This window comes from Antechinus flavipes, chromosome X (assembly GCF_016432865.1).
Source record: "Antechinus flavipes isolate AdamAnt ecotype Samford, QLD, Australia chromosome X, AdamAnt_v2, whole genome shotgun sequence".
Taxonomy (NCBI): Eukaryota; Metazoa; Chordata; class Mammalia; order Dasyuromorphia; family Dasyuridae; genus Antechinus; species Antechinus flavipes.
In genome coordinates, this window is record NC_067404.1 from 42,419,070 (window position 1) to 42,440,497 (window position 21,428).

The following is a 21,428-nucleotide window of genomic DNA, read 5'->3' on the forward strand; positions in this document are numbered from 1 at the left end:
CTTTTTTTGCTGAGGCAATTGGGGTTAAGTGATTTACCCAGGGTCACACAGCCAGGAAGTATTAAGTGTCTGAGGCCAGGTTTGAACTTGGGTCCTCCTAACTTCAAGGCTGGTGCTCTATCCACTGCGCCACCTAGCTGCCCCTCGCTTGGTGATTTCATAGGTTTAATTATCATTTCTCTACAGATGACTTCCAGATCTTCATATATACCCTAGTCTCTTTCCTGAGTTACAGCCTTGAATCACCTACTGCCTATTGGATTTTTCCCATTGGATATCTTAAAATAATCTCAAACTTGACATATCCAAATACAGTGATGGTCCCAGAGTTAGGAAGTAAGTTCAACTTCAGATACAGACATTTGCTAGCCCTGTAACTTTGGACATGTCATTTAATCTCTGTCTGCCTGTCTCCTCTTCTGCAAAATGGAAATAGTGCCTACCTATCAAGGTTGCTGTAAGGCCAAAATGAGATAATATTTGTAAAATGCTTTGCAAAACCTCCAGTGCTATATAAGTGCTATTGTTTTTGTTGTTGTTATTTCTCCCCAAGTCTTTCCTACTTTTCTGTTACTGTCAAGGTTACCACTATTCTCCTAAAGCACCCAAATGTCAAAATCTCTCAAGTCATGTGATGGAGAGAGCCATCTGCATCCAGAGAGAGGACATATGGGGACTGAATGTGAATCACAGCATAGGATTTTCATCTTTGTTGTTGTTGTTGTCGTTTGCTTGCTTGTTTTTTTTCTCTCGTTTTTTTCTCTTTTTGAGTGGATTTTTCTTGTGCAGCATGATAAATGTGAGAATATATATAGAAAAACTGCACATGTTTAACCTATATTGGATTGCTTACTATCTAGAGGAGGGGGGAGGAGGGGAAAGGGGGAAAATTTGGAATGCAAGATTTTGTAAGGATAAATGTTGAAAACTCTCTCTGCGTGTATTTTGAAAAATAAAAAGCTATTATAAAATTAAATAATTTAAAAAATGTCAAGTGAGTCAGTTTAAATCTAGCCTCAGACACCAGCTAGCTGTGCAAGTGTGAGCAAGTCACTCATGGTCTGTCTGCCTCAGCTTCCTCCTCTGTAAAATGGGAGAAAAAAAAGAGTACCTACCTCCCAGGGTTGTTGTGAGGACAAAATGAGATATTTGTAAAATGCTTTTCAAAACCTCAAATGCTATATAAATGCTCTTAATGCTGTTGTATAAGGTTAGTTGTGGCTAAATATGAATTCATCTGAAAATCATCTGGGGTTTTTAGTGAACTCTAAACTCAATATAAGCCAGTAATTTGATAGAACTGATCAGAATTCATTTTTTTTTCAGGTGGCTTTAAGGGTCGTAGCATTTAGAACCAGGGAGATGAGGTGATCAGACACATCTGTAATACTGTATTCAGCTCTGGAAATACATTTTAGGAAAGGCAGTGATCATGTGGGGAGATGGTTAGGCTAGTGATAGAGGCTTAGAAATAATGCCATCCAAGGATCTCTTGGAAAAACTGAAGGTTTGTTTGCCCTGAAGAAAATAGAAGAGTTAAGGGGATGGGGTACAGTAAGTGTCTTCCAGCATTAGAAGGGCTGTCATATGGAGGAGGGCTTGGGCCCTGGCATGCAGGACTAAGAGCTCTAACTGGAAGATTTTGAGATGCAGATTTAAGCTTGATTTTAAAGGAAAACAAGTGGAGCTCATAGAAAATAAATCGAAAGCTAGGGGTAGCAAGACTGAATGGCCACTGGCTGGGTTTATTTTAGAGGGTCTTCCTTTCTTAATCAAGTAGAGCTTGGACAAGATGGCCTCTGAGAGGCCTTCAAAGTCTGAGACTCAGTCATTCCACAGTCTCCTTCTCTTCTATGGGGAATACGCTTTGACTGGAATGGGAAGTAACTGATTTCTGTATATGAAGTTCTGCAATGGTAAAGCTGGGACTTTAAGCCTACTCTTCTTAAATCATTCTCTGGCTCTTTCCTTTGGATTTCTCTGGTTTCTGGCTAGCTAACAGGTCATTTGGCTTTCCAGGTTATATTTTCAGAACCATTAGGTGGGTAGAGCAGTCGTTCCCAAGTCAGAATTGCCTGTTTTGTTATCATTTTATAGAAGAGGAAACTGAGGCAGACAGTGATTGAGTGACATGCCCAGAATCATATAGATAGTAAATGTCTGTGTCTGGATTTGAACCAATTTCCTGATTCTGTGTCCATCACTCTATTTGGACACCTCTGAAGTATTAGAATTTTTGTTTAGTAGAAGTATGGAGGGCATCCTATTCTGGTCTTCCCTGTTTTAGCAGTTCTACTTGTTGACTCGCCCCAGAAGAAAAGGGGAGTAAGCAGGTACACCTTGTACCTAGCAGTGGTGGAAGCTTCTTCCCTGTACTGCCCATCCCTTACCCATGAATCTCCAAATACCCCCCGGTACAGAATAGAAATGTTCCTTTTGAACAATGCAGGCATAGAGGAGGAATCTATCTTCACACCCTTTTCCTAGAGCCATGAAATCATACCAGAGCTCTCTCTGGCTAAGGCTGCCCATCCTTCTGGCTTCGCCACTTCCATCAGTGCTTCCAGCATTTAGCCACTTTGGGCTAGCTTCCCAAGGACCCTTCCCTCCATTTGACAACTCGTGTCCGATCCTTTGCCAAGCTCTGCCAGTTTTCTCTCCCCATTATCTTTCCCATCTCTCCCCTTCTCTCGGTTCCCATGGCTACCACTCTAGTACAGTACATTACCACTCAGTTATCCCATCTATAAAGTGGCAATGATAATAATAACACATAGTCTATGGAACTCGCATTGTGAGGTTGCTAGGTGATGCAGTGGGTAATAATGCTAGACTTGGCGTCCCAAAGAGCAGACTTGAAATCCTTTCTCAGACTCTTCCTAGCTTTGTGACCCTGGGCAAGTCTGGATGCTCTGGCAAATGGGGATAATTAATAATCAATAATAATCATAACACCTACCTCCCAGGATTGAGGTGGGGACCATTAAATGAGCTCACATGTGTACCCTGCTTTGCAAGCCTGAAAGTGCTATAGAAATGCTGGCTATCCCGGTTATTATTATTCTAATGACCTATCACTGTTGTTTTACAACAGCTCTTCTGGTCTCCATGCTCCTCTTTCCAATTCCTCTTCCATTGCCACCAGATCTTTATGCACAGGTCTGGTGATATCATTCCCCATACTGATGCCATCAGTGGCTCTCCATTGTCTATAAAGTCCCGAGTTGATCTGGCAATCCAGGCCTCTCCGATATGTTTACCACCTTACATTTCAAGCTTACCCCATGCTCTTCTACATGCGTGCTCTGCTGCAACTGAATATGGCGACTGCTCCACGGACCGTGCGAAGAATGTGTCCTGTACTTTTCCATCTCCATGGTTTGGCCCAAGCCGTGACTTCCTGGACTGTCTTTTCTCTTCTCTCGATTTCAAGTGTACCTCCTTCTCCCCTAGTCGACAGCACCCTCAGATTTCATTTGGCACATGATTTTGCAGTTCTCTTTGGAGACTATCGTAATATTATGCATTATTTATTTTCCGTGCATGTGTGATGTCTCCAGGAAGAAAGGGCCTGTCTCTGAAACAAATTTTATACCTCGTCTAGTGTCTAGCACGGTGCATTCCCCACGACTGGAGATTCTTGAATTTAATGGGATCACGTGGTCCTCGTTTGGCAGATGAGAAAATTGAGGCTCAGAGAGGGCAAAGCTCTACCAAATGTCACACAGTCACGGAAGATTTCACAGAGAAGGGGATATGTGAGCTGAGTTTTGCAGGTTTCTAAGGATTCCAAAAAATAGATATAAGGAGAAAGTGCATTCGAGACACCGGAGACATTCTGTGCAAATTCATGGAGATAGAAGCTTTCATATTAGGAAATAGTTAATGTGGTCCTGTTGGGCTAAGGTAAATGTCTGGAGGTGGATGATCTGAGTTCACTTTGAGAGATTTTGAGGGCCAAGTAGCAATCATGGAAACCCACAGATGATTTAGACACTGGGATGGAAGAAAGAGAAGGGATTAAGCATTTAGGTAGCACCTGTTAGGTGCTAGGCACTGAGCAAAACACTTTTTACAAATATTATTTCATTTGCTCACAACATTCTCATTCCATTACTGTACCCACTTTATAGTTGAGGAAACCCAGGCAAACAGAGATTAAGTGACTCACGGACACATAGCTATTAGATGTCTGATACAGGATTTGAACTCAGGATGCTCTGTTCCTACACCACCTCACTGTCTTGGTAGCTATAATATAATCAGCCTTGACATATGTATGGAGGATGTTTAGAAATGGCATAAATTGGAGACAAGGAGACTAAGTAGGAGGTTGTTACAGCAGTCCAGGCAAAACATAGGAACCTGAATCTGCCTGACAACAAGTTTGTTTTCTGAAAAGGGAATATTGGTACCAAATGAAAGTTTGCTGGACTCGAAGGCAGAAGGCTCTGAGATAAGTTCCCTCACCTTCATCTTCATCTCTTCTTTCCTCTTCTTTCTTCCTTTCCCCTACCTCTCCCTCCCTTCGTAACCCACTCTGGGCATTTTTCTGTCTTCTTTCCTACATGTTTTCATTATGTGTTCCTGCTACTTCCTGTCTGGAGACCATGTCCTGGAGGAGTTAATACACTCAACTTTGAAAATCCTACCCTGTGCCTTAGCTGTGCTGATTAGGGAGGGAGGGAGCAAACTCCTGTGATCTAGCTAGACCAGACCACAGTTCACACCCTAGCACTATTTACCCTGGTTTCCCTCTTGCTGTTTGCTCTTCCATCATGTGTACCGAGAACTCTGCACCTTCACTACCATTGCTTCTGGAAAGAGCAGTGACAATTAATTTTTCCCATATCCCTATTCACTATCCCTGTAACTTTACAGACCAAAACTCCCTTTTCCTGGTCATTCTATGTCTTCTCTTCCTACTAGAATGCAAGTTTCTTTTGGGTGGGGACTGATTTAATTTTTAAAATTTGTATCCTTGGTGCTTTGTGTATAGTTTTTTCCTTTTTTTCCTTTCTCTTTTTCTTTTCTTTTCTTTTCTTTTCTTTTCTTTTCTTTTCTTTTCTTTTCTTTTCTTTTCTTTTCTTTTCTTTTCTTTCTTTTTGCTGAAGCAGTTGTGGTTAAGTGACTTGCTCAGGGTCACACAGCTAGGAAGTATTAAGTGTCTCAGGTCAGATTTGAACTCAGGTGCTCCTGATTTCAGGGCTGGTGCTCTATTCACTGCACACCTAGCTGCCCCACCTAGAGTTTTTCATAAAAGCTTTTTTACATATCCACTCTTTCTCTATCACCCTCTTATTGTTCATTGTTTGTCTTTTCTTCCCCCTATTTAAACTAAAACCTCCCAAAGGATTTTGTTATGGCAAAATCATCTTCGCCTTCCTTTTGATACCCCTGTGTTCATGGATCTAAGTTTCAGAACTCAGTGATCTTGAATCTCTAGTACACCAGAGATTTTGACCCAGGTAACATTTTCACCTGTCAGTGTTGGGATTTCTCCGGTAACGGATGATTCAGAGCTGAGGGTTTGGGCAGTTGATAGACTGATTTCCCTTCTCCCTAAGGCATTTTCAGAAGAGCCCAGTGAGCTATTGCATTAACATTGTTGTTAATGCTGTAGCATAAATCTTACACCAAAAATAGACTTGTAAGAATTGAGAGTGCTCTGCAGGTGGGTGTTTCCATGCTGTTATGTGGGAAGGAGAGCACTGGACTCCAGGCTGCGAATCGGAGGGTCTGGGTTAGCTTGGCGACCTTGGGAAATGTACTTTCCTCCTGGGAGTTGATTTTCTTATCTGTAAAATCGGGATTATTGCCTGACTTATTTTACTTCATCATCAGGGCTGGCATAACGCTTGAATGAGGGAAGGTGTGTAAGCTGTTTGTCAACCATGAAATATGATTATATCGATCCCCCCAACATCTCCATTTCTTCCAAAATGCAGAAATATTGTTTTGTGAATGCTCCACACTTCTAAACAGAAAGTACCATTGAAAGGTATCCATCTCCTCCGGCCTGTGTACGAGGTCCTTGAAATGTACTCTTACCTGTAGACAATTCTAAGGACTCTGAATCGAGCGGTCCTCTCATTGCCGGAAACATCACGGGACCATCAGTTTCGAGCTAAAAGGGACCACAGAGGTTGCCTGACTCAAGCCCCTCACTTTCCAGATGTGTGGGTACTGATGCCGAGAGAAGGGAGGGGACACATCACGATCACCCTGCTAGTGATTCTTAGCATTGGGATTTGAATCCACGTCCTCCAAGTCCAGCTCCAAGCTCTTTCCATCGTATCTCTTTGCACCTTACTAACCATTGAAGGCTACAGAGCCATCTTTTCCCATTGGATTAGGAGCTTTTCCCCTTCTTTGGGATTCTTCTGAGAGTGAGGCTCAAAGGAGAGGAATTGGGGGAGCAGTTGGGAAACATGGCAAACGTGGTTACTACTCTCATGTTGGTGGAAACATCCCAGACTGATATTTTCTTTCTTTTTCAGATTGGCAAGCTCTGTGCCCATTCTCAGCAGCGGCAATATAGATCGGCTTATTATCCTGAAGATCTGTTTATTGACAAGAGAGTATTAAAAGTTGCTCATGTAGAACATGAAGAAACCTTATCCAGCAGGAGGAGGTGAGAATTTGGTTTGTTCCGTTACGACACACAATTGGCAATTGTGTCTTAAGGTTACAAAATAATCTCGGGGAAAAGCTTGGTAAATGTGCATTGTACAACCCTTCTGAGGAAAGTGTGTGATTAATTAAATTGTGTCATCCGGGCATTTTCAAAGAAGGCTCAGGTAGCACTAGGTCATAGCTAGCCTATTTTCCTGAACTCGTGGAATGTGAGAGCTGGAAAGGACTTGGCGGTCATGGAGCTCACGGATATCAGATGCATGGCCCACGATGCTCCTGCCAGTGGCCCGAACCCCGGATTCAAATGTAATCGGGAAAGATTCCCCCAAATAAATAATCATGCAAGCAGAGATAATATTACCTCTTAAAAGTAAATCAGGCTGCAGCTTTCAGGGGTCCTGGGATATGGTTTCTCTCCAAGTTTGACACCACTGTTCTAGCCCAATCTCATTCTGCACGTGAAGAAATGGAGGCAGAGAAAAGCTAAGCATTTGTCCAGAGTCAAGCAGCTACTAAAGTGCCATTAAATGTGTGTGTGTGTGTGTGTGTGTGTGTGTGTGTGTGTGTATCAGAGGAACACAGGGTATGGTATTTAGAGTAGGCTCCTTCAGATATATTTGTGGATTAAATCACAAAATGTCAGAGCTACAGGGGACCTTAGCAACCATCTCGTCTGGTTGTTAGGAGGTAATATGGAAAGAAAACTGGATTGGGACAGCTGGCTGGAATCCTAGTTCTGTTTCTTTTACTACCTATGTCTGGCCTTGACTGAGTCCTTCCTTCTCTGGGCCTCAGTTTATTCATCTGTCAAACGACGGATTTGGACCGGATGACCTTGCCGACCGCTCGGCTTTAAAGTCTGCGGACCTCCTTGATTTATACGGGAGGATGCTGAGTTCCAGAGAAGGACTAGTGAGCTGTACAAGGTCACAAAGCTAGACTGGCCCTGAGCCCAGGTCTCCTGATTCCCAGCCCAGTGCTCATAAAACACTTTATGCTAGGAGTCTGGCTCGGCTGGGATTTTTTTTAAATGACAGTTTTGGCTGCTCCCATTGGGAACAACAATGCCTTGTGGAGGCATTAGCTCCAGACTGGCTCGGACACAAAGAAGCCGGGTGAGCGTACATGCACCAGCACACTGCTCTGACTTGAGGCTGCAATCGATCGACTGGTTTGAAGAGAGCCTCTTGGTTCTTAACTCTTAGGACTGCAGTTGAAGGGCTGAATAACAAGTAATATAACAAAGGTTGTGGCAGCTAGAAGAAAGCAGCAGAATATAGTGGAAAAACCCTAAATTAGGACTCAGAAGACCCAGCTTGGAGGCTCAGCTCAGCTACTAGCTGGCTTTGTGTCCTTGGATCATAGAAGGATAGGGTTTTTGAAAAATTCAGCAACTGTTCATGCGTTTGTCATGCCGACTGTGTGCAGGGCACTGCTGGGGATTGAAAAATAGCAAATAAATGCTTTTAAAAGTTGACCATTGGCATTCAAGGCAACTGTAGGCTTGGTGTGGGGAACCTGGAAGAAAAGTCCCTTCTGGGGCGGGGGAGGGGGGCTGGTGGCTGTGGTATTAGAAAAGCATAAACACAGCCATACCTTTTTTTGCAGGGAGGCAGGGGACAGTGGGGGTAAAATGAGGCTGGTGCTGGCAGATGTGCCAAAGGGTCCGTTTGTTTTGCTTAACTGTATTTCTTTAAGAAAGAAGGTCCTTACTGGGATTGGGGGGGGGAGCATTGGGAAGTGCCGATTTTTTTTTTTAAAGAGTATCAATGAAAAATTACAAAGAAGAAAAAAAACAAAAGGCAAATTCATGACACCAAAGGGCCCCCTGAAGAAAGCTTCTAGAATCCCTTCAGACAAACGGCTGAAACAGCCCTTCCTCAGTCTGGACACAAAGGCTGCCTCACACCCCCCTCCCTGGTAGTGGCAGAAAAATTGACATCAGCACTTTGAAATCTCACTCAACAGGGAGAGCGGTCCTTGCCTTGCCTCCCCCCCCCCACCTCTAAGGAAAGTTGGCCCCATTTTGTAATTGAAAACAAGAAAGATTTGGTCAAAAAAACGGGGGAGGGAGAGGGGAGCCTCCTCCTTAACTCAGATTCTCCTCTTTCCTTCAGAGATCGTTTGTGTTTCTGCCTTTGTGAAATTTATTCTGATAGTGTCATAGGATTGGCAATTTAGAGCCGAAATGGATCTCAGAGATCTTGTTGTCTACAAGCTGCTCCCCCCTTCCCCCATTTTATAAATATGCAAACTGAGGCCCAGGCAGATGAAGTGAGATCACTCAGGTAGTAGGCAACAGAGCTGGGATCGGAGGACCTAGAGTGGGGGTTCAGTATTTTCACATTGTTTTTTCATTTTCAGTATGAATAAGCCAGCAGCCCAGAAAGAGCAATGTGTTTTGTCCCAGATCTCACAGGTAGTCAATAACAAAGACAAGATTCGGGCTGGGATTCTTTGGCTCTAAATAGAACATCCTTTTTGCTCCATCATTTTGTCCAATTTTATCCAATGGCGGTGGGGAGGGGTTCAGGCGGGCTGATGTTTTCCTTCTCTTCGATATTTGGGGGATTTCTCTTGGCAGCCAGTCGACGTGTCTGTCAGTTACACTGTAGTCTCTACACAGTGTTCTGCTTGTTCCACATCGCCCTCCCCCTCCCCCATCCCCCCACCGCCATTTCAATTGAAAAGAGAAGAAAGGAAGGGGCCTTTGTCGTCACCATCCCTGCGTGTGGCGGAGGCAGCCTGTCTGGATCTGATTATGAGCTGCAAAGCTGCTCATCTGTCTTATTAAAAAGCCCACTTGCACAGGAAGGAGTATGGCCTTTGGCTGTCTTGAAAAGTCATCTGTTTGAGTTGCCTGCCCCCATCTGGGTGGTTTGAGACCCACAGCACATTTGGGGAGTAGCTTCATTGTGTTTCTAGTGGATTGATGATTTTCAATATTCTTTTTGGGCAAATCGAGCCTCTCAACAGCACTATCACTTAGAACTCCCTTATAATAAGATGGTACCCCGGGAAGAAGGTTTCACCGTACAAGGGAGGCTTTTCTTCTAGGAGCCATCTTCCCTGCTCCACTGGCACACGGCACAACCCTATCCTGCCTTTGTTAGCTGGCCTTTGAAAGTGGCCGTAGCCACAGAAGTACCAACTCTATGGCCAGTTTAGTGATGAGGCTCTCTGGAAACTGCCAGGTTGGGTCTCGGACACTACACGTGTGCCCCGTCTCTGGGCCCAGATTTAAAGCTTTTCTTTCCTACCCAGAAAGTGTCGTCAAAGCTTGTGTTTAGTGGACACGAGCTCCAAGGACCAGCCCGGGAGCATCTCCATGCTGGAGGACTTCCTGGAAAGATGTCTCTGCTGTGGGGCTTTGTTGAACTAAGCATTGTGTAGTGAAAATCATGTCAGATTTCAGGGGGCCCAGCTTCAAACTCATTCCCTGTGTAACATCAGGTATGTTACTTAACCTCTCCGGGTCTCAGTTTACGTTTCTGTAGAATGAAGCATCTGGACAATCATAATCTCAAAAGTCCCTTCTGGCTTTAAATATTATGGCCTTAGAGGACCTAAAACACCCTCTTTCTTTATCTTTATTATTGACTTGTCCTTTAATGTCTAACTCCAGTATTGTAACCAACATTGGATTTGTAAATAAAACACCTAAAAAAAAAAAAAGAAAGAAAAGAGCTAACATTTATATAGTGCTTACTGTGTGCTAAGTACTTTACAATTCATATCTAATTTGATCACCCCAACCACCCTGGGAGGTAGTTGCTGTTATTATCCTCATTTCCTACTGTAAGTCTATGATCCTATAGTCCAAGCTCTGATCTTTAAGTCATTCAATTTCAGATATTATTGAATTGAACTTTTTTTAAAAAAAGAAACTTCCAACACTTAAAAGATTTCTTCCACTCTTATATTTGAGGGCTTCTCCCTCTCCTTTTTTTTTTTTAAATGGAAGATAAATTCAACTGCCAAGATTTCACTTTCTCTTGTCAGGAATAGAGGGAGTAGCTTTTGTTTCTCCCGGACCGCTGACCCAGGCTCCAAGTTCTCATTGGTGTGACCATTCTAATGGTACACAATCCAACCATGGAGACCCTCTCATCCTAGCCGACTCTTGTGGGTCTGAGTTTCCACAGATGAGATGCCACCATGGTAGAAAATCTCTGTTTCCTTATAATTTATTTTTGCTTCATTGTAGCAGATACTTGAACTTTCTTTGGCTCTGTTTGCCAGAATCCATCATGAGAAACTAAGAGGGTTAAAAAGAAAAAAGAATAGGTAAGTCTTTTGTTATGCTTTCAGGAAAATCCCAGCCCATCATTTTAACCTCCTAACTCATCTCTTTTCCTCTAGTTTCTGCTCAATCCCATCCATTCTTCATTCAGTTTCCAAAATAATTCTAACCATTTCATTCCACTGCTCAGAAATCATCAGAAATTCCCTATTGGGGCAGCTAAGTGACAGTGAATAGAGCGCTGGGTCTGCAGTTAGAAAGACTCGTCTCCCTATGTTCAAATCTGGCATTAAGCAGTTGCTATCTATATGACCGTGGGCAAATCATTTTACCCTGTTTGCCTCAGTATCCTCATCTGTAAAATGGGCTGGAGAAGGAAATGACAAACCATTCCAGTATCTTTGCCAAGAAGATGGAGTCACAAAGAGCCACCACTCAACTAAAACAATGACACAACAATTCCCTATTGCTTCTAGGATAAAAGATAAACCCATTTGCCTGCCGTTCAGACCCCCCACATTCTTGTTTCAAGATTATTTGACATTACCCCCCTTTACTAACTCTAAACCCCAACCAACGTAGTCCATTCCCTCATTCTCGTCCTGCCTTTCCTTGCCTCTATGAATTCATACAGGCTCTCTGTCTCTATGCTGGAAACACAGTGGATGGCCTCTGAGGTTGTTTCAAATTCTATGAACCTTTGATTGATGAACTTTTCATACCTATGCCTGGTGAGAGGCTTCTCTTTCCTCAAGTTCTGCTCAGGTTCCATATTTGTCATAAATCCTTTCTGAATCCCTCAATAGTTAATGTTCTCTCCCTCCTCACATCTTCTTGGAGCATTTTCTCTGTGATTCTCCTTGATTTTTAAGATATTCTACCTTGTATCATACTTATATGTTTATATGTGAAATCTCCTTCCATTAGATTGTAAGCTCCTTGAAAGGAGGGTTTTATTACTTTTTCTCTTTGTCTGCAGAGGAACTTGCACATAGTAGGTTTATTTAATAAATGCCTGTTGACAGACAAAAGTGCTGTTTAGAAGGCCCTACTGGGGTGAGAGGGGGGCTTAAGTTTCTTCAGCTACTGTTAGTGAAAGTGGTGACCAAGGGTTCTGAGGTGGGAAAAGGCCTAAGGGATAATGTCTTCATTAAGCAAAGAAACATAATTTCCCAGAGACTAATGATCATATTCTATTTCCTTTATGGGGGGAAACTGCTCAGCCATTCGCTTTGAGTCTTAGAGTTTCAATTCTTGGGGAACTGCGTGGTTGCCTTGTAAAACAGTTCCTTGCTCCTTTTAGCCCATAATTGAACCCATCTTTTTCTTCTGTGTGAAGCTGTGATGTTGACTTTTATTTTCTGAGTCCTTCTCTTTGGAAATGGACGGCCATCAAAAGTGGCCTGGGATAACAGAAACCAGGGCTTCTCAGCCCCTTCTATGCTAATAGAATCCTCTGGATCAGGCTTCTGCATTCTCCTACCGTAGCCTTGCTGTAAGAAGACTCCCTTTGGCTAAAAGGAGGCTTGGGGTTGGGAGCTCTTTTTCAATCTTATTAGGAGAAATGAATAGCTCTATGGTAATGAAATGGAAAATTGTATTAATGCAGGGAGATCATTCCTGCTTGTCTCTTTTGGCCCTAGCTCTGAACAGAAAGCCCTGGGAGGCATTTTGGGGCTCAGGACTCCTGCAGTCTCTGAAATGAGATGCAACCCCTGGGCCTCTCTAGAGGCCTGTACATTAGTCCAGACCTTTCTTAGCCTGAGTGGTGAATAATTATTCCAATGCCTGAGAATTCCCTAGCTTCCACCTCCCATAGCTGAGCAAAGGCTAGATACAGGGAAAGTTTGAGCTTTTCTTCTCTGCTTGGAGGCATTGAGAGACAGTGAAGTGGAAAGAACATTGGTCTGAAATCTAAAGACTCTACTTCTTATTAAATGTGCGGCCATGGGAAAGTTACTAGAGACTGCTAGGTGGCGCCTCAGTGGAGAGAGAGCTCTGGGTCTGGAATCAGAAAGTTCTGAGTTCAAATGCAGCCTCAGATACTTACTGTCCATGTGACCCTGGGGAAGTCTGCTCACTTCAGTTTTCTTGAGAAACTTGAGAAAACTGGAAAATGAAAATAATAATAATAATAATAATAATAATAATAATAATAATAATAAACACTTATTTTCCAGGGTTGATGTGAAGATCCAATGAGACAATATAGTCAGTTCCGTTATAACACACTATACATACTCTCCCAAATCACATGCTATGGAAAATCATGTGATAAAAACCACAGAGCTTATGGGCAAGATGGAATCAGAGGCACAGCCTCAATAAGTTTGTCAGTGACACAAAAAAGAGATAGTAACCTAATAAAAATGATAGCATGGAATCATACTGTTAAATGGTTGAGCAATCAATTACTACAATAAATATTGGATGCATTGTAGTCTTCTAGCTGCTAGCAGAGCAGTACAAAATCTCCAGCGAGTTGTGAAGGTTACAATTCTGGGCCTTGGGACTAGAAGCCATGGCGGAGAAGGGGTCGGGGTGGGATGTGCCAGCCCTTCTCTCCCTCTAGCTCCTAGTACACCAGAAGCGCTACAATAAATATGTCACTTTACTCTGACAAACATTTGAAGCTTGCTTGTGGGAGTGGGCCCTGGGAGCTTTACAGCTTATGAGCTGTTTGGAAATGGGGCAATTTGCTTTATTCATTCCTGCAGAAGCAAAGTCACAATTCATATTATAGTCAAAAATTTCCCTAATGTATCATTTGGGTTGGACTGAATTTGCCTTTTTGAAATATCTTATAGCAAGACTGACTATAAAGCATTTAGTTCAATATCTGGCACATAGTTGGTGCTTAATAAATGCTTTTTTCCTTCCTCACTTCATATCTCTGAATCTCAGTTTCCTCGTGTGTAAATGAAGATGATGAGATACTTTACAAGATTGTTGGTAGAAAAGTGTTTTATAGATTGGCTGAAAGATGGAAGAACAAATAGAAAATTCATGAGACCAGTCTCTCTATATTACTTCACAATTGGCATCAGATGTTCCATACACAAAAAAAGAACACACACACACACACACACACACACACACACACACACACACACTGTCACTTAATCACATAGAAAAATTCTCGTAAGGAAAGATCTCACCTAAAAAAATCACTGACTGAAAACATGAATAAGAAAAATGAAAAGACTCCAACACAATGAATAAATATTATGGGAAAAAAGAAAGTGAAGATCAGATTCCATAAAGAAGAATCACCTCAGAAAGGAAAGTAGATCTAGCACAAAACTTTTCTAACCATTTGGTTAATAAGCTCAGTAAGAGAGCTTATTAGTAAGAGAAAATAAGGAAGATCTGACATCCACAAAGATGGAATTGAGTTCGGGAAGAGAAGAGCAAACACTTGTGCTTAGGAGATTCCCCAAACAGGAAAAGTTAAAAATATTTGAATTGATATATTTTCCTTTTGTCATCTTAATCAACCCATCCTCTCACCCTGACTGTGCAAGCTATTCCTCCTAACAGAGGACAAAAAAATGAGAGCTGGGGAAGGCTGTTAAGCAAGACTAAATTTTTGGTGATGATTCTCAACAAAATGGTAGACTCCCTGAAGGATGGAAAGGCAGAGGTAGCCAAACAAATAAACATCAGTGGCAGAAATCAGTAAAACTTGAAGAATACTTGATCATGGCCCAGTGAGCCGCTGTAGGTAGAAAGGAAGGGACAGACCTACGAGATTTTATGGCAAGATTTGCAACTTATTTGGATATGGTAAGTGAAGGAGTGGCAAGAATCAGGAGGTTTCTGAGCTTAAGTTGAGTGATAGGAAATATGATGAAAAAGGGCAGTTGGAAGGAGTCAATTTAGTAGGGAAGATAGAGACTTCCATTTTGGATAAGTTGAAATTCTAATAGGGCCTCCAGATGGAGCTGTCCAGCAGACAGTGGCAGTGTGTAACTGGAGTTTAGAAAGAGAAATCAAGTGTAAGGCATGAATTAAGCCCGTGAAAGCACTAGGCTTATTGTTTTAGGTATTGGGGATAAAAATATAAAGAAAAAGCCCAATCCACACTCTTAGGGAGCTTATAATCTATCAGACTGCATTTACCTATAGCAGTAAATATTTCTTGATCTACAAATGCAAAATAAATGCAAAGTAATTTGGGAGGGTGAGTGCTAGTAGTTGGGGGAGATGAAGAAAGGCCTTATTTAGAATGGGATAGTATTTATGCTGTGTTTTAAAAGAAGATCTGTATTGTATGAGGTTGTGGTGAGAAGGAAGTCCCTTCCAGGCATGGGAAGGGTCAGTGTGTTGGCCCTGAGATAAGGGATGGAAAATATGTATAGGCAACAAGAAAGCCAGTTTGGCTAGACTGGGGCTGACATGAAGGGGAATAATATAAATGGGTCTGCAAAGATAAATTGGGTTCCAATTGTGAAAGGCTTTAAGAGCTAAACAGAGAAGTTTATGTTTCATCCTAGAGGAAAAGAGGGTCAATGGAGTTGGTTGAATAGGAGAGTCAAATGGTCAATTGTGTGCTTGAGGAAAAACACTTGGGTTTCTTTATAGAAGATGCATGGGAAGGAGGATAAACTTGAGGCAGGGAAGCCAATTAGGAGACCGTTGCAGTAGTGGAGATGAATAAGGGAGAGAGTGTTGAGAGAGAAATGAAGAGGGCTAAGAACTTGGTGGGCAGGAGAGAGATGACCCAGCATAGGAGACAGAGAAGGAATAGTCAAACAAGATGAAGAAAACCAGGAAAGAGTAGATCTTGGAAACTAAAGGAGAAAGTATTCTATTATCATAGGAGGAGGTTACAGAGTTGAACAGGATGTTGAAAAGACTGGTTTTAATATGCTTATGGAAAGGACTGAATGGAAATAACAAAAAATTTACTTTTTCTCAAACACATATGAGATTTTCACAAAAATTGATCATTTTTTCCCATGGCATAAAGAGCTCATAAATAAATGCAGAAAGGCAGAAATTTCTAACTCTTCCTTATAGACTATAAAGCAATAAAAAACAGCAATCAATAAGGGAATGTGGAACAGAAACAGACCTAAGTGAAGACTAAAAATGATTTGCTAAATAATGAGTGGGTCAAAGAGCATATTATAGACATAATTTAAAGATGATATTAAAATCAAGGTTATAGTTCAAAATACAAGGGATGCAGCTAAAAAAAAAAAGCATCCCTTGGAGACAAATTTAAATTCTTGAAAATGTATATTAGTAAAAGAGAAGACCCGTGAGTTGACCCTACAGTTAAAAAGAAATTACAAAGTCTACAAATTAATAAACCCTAAACAGGCACAGCCAAAGACATTTTGAAAATGAAGAGTGAAATAAACAGGGGCAGCTAGGTGGTGCAGTGGATAGAGCACCAGTCCTGAAGTCAGGAGGACCTGAATTCAAATCTGACCTCAGCCACTTAACACTTCCTGGCTATGTGATCCTGGACAAGTCACTTAACCCCAATTGCCTCAGCCAAAAAAAAGAGTGAAATAATTGAAAATAAAAATAATTGGATTGATAAATAAAAAAAAAAGTTTTTTTAAAGACTAACAAATTATAAAATTTATTTATAAATTTAAATTGTAAAAATCAAATTACCAACAAAAAGGGGAAATCAAAAGGAAGAAAAATTATCAAAAACTATAATTACAATGTGTTCCTATAAATATTTCTCAAGTGATCAGCCCAGAGATTCTTTCTCTAGACTCTCAACATAGATGATAGAGGACCATGCCCTTCACATCCAGATGATTGCTTATAATCATTGCATGATTATATCTCGCATCCTTTTCTGTTCATTTATCTCACTAAATATATCTTTTGCAGTACACTGGTAATAGGCTACCTGTTCATGTTTACTACATCTTTGTTCACTGGATGAGCCGCCATTTTGATTCTCTAGAGATCACATTTACATGTTTTGCAGCTTTGAAACATCCTCAGTAGAAGATGGGATTTTAAACAAAGGGACAAACTTGGTGATGATGAAAACACTTTGCTCTGCAGTATCCATTCACAAGAGGCATAATGATTTTTTGGGGACCAGACCTGGGATTTCATTGATAGAGGGATTTTCCAGTGAAAAAGCTACCTTTATGAATACAGATTGGAACGTGCTCTATAATTTAGTCTTAGAAAGGTATTTCATATATATTGTATGTAATGGACCATCCATCTAACTGCATAATTTGGTCAAGGAAATCCCCTCCATCCCCTTGAAGAGTTAGGCCAGACTCTTTGATATCTTTATGAATCTCATTTGAGATACCATGTGATCTCTGGGCCTGATCTATCAGCATAATATTAGCCAGAAAAGCACACCTGGAGAACCTCACCATCCATAGGAAATCCCTCCTACAGTGGGCATAGCTCCCATTTTGATGCTTTTGTTCTTCAGTCATTTAGCCACGTCCAACTCTTTGTGACCCCACAGACCATAACACATTGGGCTCTTGACCTGATGATATACTTAATATGATTATCTCTGTGGTTGTGTCAATCCAAGGATCCTGCATACAGGACAGATATTGTTGAAAGAGACCTTATAAAGTTTCATGTTGCTCTGTTGAATCAAGTGACATTCTTTACACCTTTCAGTACAATTTATTACTGTAAGTCTGTGGTCTTATGTAGAATGATGTTTTGAAAGCCTCACATTTTAATCAAGGACACAATTAATACATGCATGCATTGGTTAGTTGGAGGACCAGTAGCTGATGATTTTTTCTTGATCGCTTTTTTTGGTTAAAATAAGGCCCATGATCACTCTCAAGTGTTTTATTCTCCTTCAGAATTTTGGGAACCTATCCTTCAATTCCCTCAAAGCTCTGTTGCTTCTAATCTCTGTACATTTGATATGTCATAGCTATTCTCTCTGTATTAGTTTTCTTTAATGCCATTTTTTTATTTCCTTATGTAGTAATTGGAAACTGTAATATTAGAGTACAACTCTAATTAGATCCAACTCTTGTGCATGGAGAAAACAGTTTTCTATAGAAATAGAGTTTTTTTTTTCGATTTTTTGTCTGTTGTCCACTTTTCAGTTCCATCCTTAAATGTTCTTGGCTCGATCTGGCTTAATTTGGTCTTCTTTCAAGCTTTCTGCTAACTCTCCAAACTCCCTACCTTCTCACTGTTTTAAGAGGTCCATAGTTGACCATAATCTTCCTTTACTCTCCTTTAGAAGATTTTTCAAATTAGGTTCTATTCTAAATAGCTGTTCCTCTTGGCTGCCACATCTTCCCACTTGATAAGAACAACTATTTGTGGATTGGCTAGTTTTGGAATTATTCTGCTTTCCTCATTTTGGCTACTGCTTTACTTCAGTTAAGCTTCATTAGAAAATCAACATTGTCCATGTTAATGGATTCTTCCTTTTTTGTTTCACTGACATGTTTGGATGCCTCAATATTTAATTCTCCTCCAACTTAGGGTTGATTTTGATCCTTGCTCTGACATAACAGTCTAACTGTACATGGATAGCTGATTTAGAAAGGACTCTCAAATCAGTAACTATTCATTTCCTTTATGTTAAGATAATAGTCAATTCAGCATATGAATGTACTTGATATTATCCAGTGCTCGCCCCATCCAGAGCTTCCTGAGTCTTCTTGAAGAAAATAGTTATGATTTGTAGACAAGAAATTTCTGTATACCTTTGGCCTTATTCTTTCTCTTGAATCACATTGTCATATATGAATGCTGTGGAGTATTAATGTGACATGAGCAATGATAACTGTATTGAACACAAAGAAGAATGGGAAGATATGGGAAGTTATGTAGAGGACCAAAACATGCACTGACTATATCTCCTTAAATGACAATACCAAATGGCAGCAAAAGTCACAGGAAAGACAATGGATAATGCTGATATGCCTTGCTGAATTTCATGTGCAAAACCTTTTAAAATTAACATACAATAGAAGAACATGGTTGTATGTATAGTCATTAATAAGTATCCTTTTGCTTATTTGGGTTGTTTTCTTTCTCGTCAGTTTAATGTGGTAATTTGGTATTTTAGTTTTTGTTTTTGCTTATGATTTTCTGTTACTGGCTCGGGTTCTTGTTCCCATCTTTGAAGGCTTGGTAGGTATTGACTGAAATAAAATAAACATAATTTGAGAAATTTATAAATATTTTCTAGCTGAAAAAAGTGAGTTATTATTTGAAAATGGTCCATTTTTCTTTCTTCCCCCCTGCCCTAGATCTGTGTTACACAGACATTCCCTAGATATGAGTATCTCCATTACTGTCTCCAGATTTGGGGATCAGCTCCCATCTTGGTCTTTGTTTCTGTGTACTTTGGGAATGAAGTTGTCAAGAAGGCCCCGATCCAAAGTGTCCCATCCTATTTGTTCGATCATGAATAAGTTACTTAACCTTTCTGAGTTTCAAGTAACTCTTCATGACTAAAAATTATAGTCTTCTTATTCTCACATCCACAAAATCTGAAATCCTTGATGTATTGATTCATAGTCACTTTCATATATTTAGTTTGACATACATTTAATAAAAAACTCTCTGCTCAGAACGCTGAGCCAGGGATATAAAGGTGTACAAGCCGCCGACCCTATCATTGAAGAATTTACAGTTTATTAGGGATTTGATGGTATAATTTATTATATTAAATACTACAGTTCATCATTAATAATTTATTACTAGTTTATGATTATATTAACATATAAATATGATATAAGTAAGATTAAATAATTGTGGGGTAATACAGAGAGTCTTGGGTTTTTAATCCAAAGACAAGTTCAGGTCCTAATTCTGCTACCTTTTAGCTGTTTGACCATAGGAAAGTCTTTTCCCATTAATGGGAAAAATTCTTCAATTTTTTCATCTGTAAAATGAGAGGATTGGTCATGATAGATCTTGATTCCAGCTTTAACATTCTATGAATCCAAGCCAGAAATATCCTTATTAGGACCCTCTAAGCAGTTTACCTAGCTGTTTGGGATATCAATCAAGAGATGAGATTTTTACCTAGAATCAACATTTATCTAATGTTAGGTGTTTTTTTTCTTTTCAGGGAACTGATTGCGAAATTGAGATCACAAAGCGATTTTTATAGTGCTTTACCTGGCTACATCTGCAGGCATAGTCCAGTGGTTGAAAATGATACGTTTTGCTGGAATGGACAAGAAATTGTGGAAAGGTGAGTTTTTGAATGTGCTAGATGGAGCATTAGTCAAATAATGTGTGAATTTTGCTCTCTAGATGCCATTAAAATCCATTTAATGTGCACATAATAAGCACCTACTGTATACATGGTACTTGGGATACAAAGACAAGAAAAAAACAACAGCAGCAAAACAGTATTGGTCCCTAGGGAAATTGATTCTACTGGGTGGTACCTCAACTGTGACAAAAAAATGGAGGTAGGGGATTCCAAGAAGCATAATAGGTAAGAAGGTAGAGCATTCCAGGCAGGCAGGTTAGCCTGCAAAAAGAGATAAAGAGTGAATGTTGTGTGTGCATGGAAAGCATCAAGTATGCCAGTATGGTTGAAACAAAGTACATGCTGGAAGGGGGGATTTGAAATTAAACAATCTGCTGAAGTCAGATTGTGGCAGGTTTTTAACGCCAGATCTCTTCTTTCTCCTATTTATTGGGCATGAAGTATGAAATTCATATCTTAGTCAGAGGAGACATTATCATGGTTTTCTTGTCCAGCATTTTATAATTTATCAAGTGTGTAAGTCAGAACGAATCCTTTTCCTTAATAGGTCTAAATTAGCTTCATCTGTAAACTAAGCAAATGGGAACTAGATAATCTGTTAGAGCAGAGCTTTTTAAGCTTTTTAAACTTTTTCCCTTATTTGCCCAAGACATTTTTATATGACTCTGGATATATACATATATAAAAATAGGCATACCAAACAAACATTTACTGGTAATAAATCATAATTTTATGATCCTCACATTCAGTTGTGTAACCTCTTGTGGGGTCATGACCTATAGAAGCTTTGTCTTAGATTCCCCTCTAGCTTAGACTAATCATTAAGGCAACAAGCATTTATCACACGTTTATGTTATACCAAACACTGTAAGGAATATTGGGGATGCAAAAAAAGACAAAAAGGTGGGCCTTGCCTTTAAGGAACTCACTTCCATTAGAAAACAACATGCCAAAAAATCTAAATTGTCAGATATACAATCTATATCCAGACTATGTCATATACGTGTATGTGTGATGTAAATGGAAGCTAATATTAGAGGGAAGGCACCTTTTGAGCAGTGAAAAATAGCTTACATCAGAATGGTGGCTGTGTGAATGTAAAGAAGGGGACATATACAAGAGTTGTTCTAAAAGGAGAAACATTAAGATGTCAACAGTTTAGATACGTGGAGTGAGTTGAAGTTGATACTGAGGTTATGAGTTTGGGTGAATGAAAGGATAGTGATGGCTTTAACAAATCTGTTAAGGTTAATGAGGTCAATCTGTGAGGGTTAATGAGGAAAATATATTGACTTTGGAAATATTGAGATTGACATGTTGATAGCAAAGCTTCTT

At 40.3% G+C, this 21,428-nt stretch overlaps 1 protein-coding gene across 1 annotated transcript in view; it reads left to right on the forward strand.

Moving 5' to 3' along the window:
* GPC3 (glypican 3) overlaps nucleotides 1–21,428 on the forward strand; it is a 703,653-nt gene that overhangs the window by 401,961 nt on the left and 280,264 nt on the right. The window contains exons 4-5 of the mRNA XM_051968697.1: nucleotides 6,501–6,634; nucleotides 19,944–20,069. Of these exons, the coding sequence (XP_051824657.1) occupies nucleotides 6,501–6,634; nucleotides 19,944–20,069 (260 nt within the window). The remainder of the gene's footprint in view (nucleotides 1–6,500; nucleotides 6,635–19,943; nucleotides 20,070–21,428) is intronic.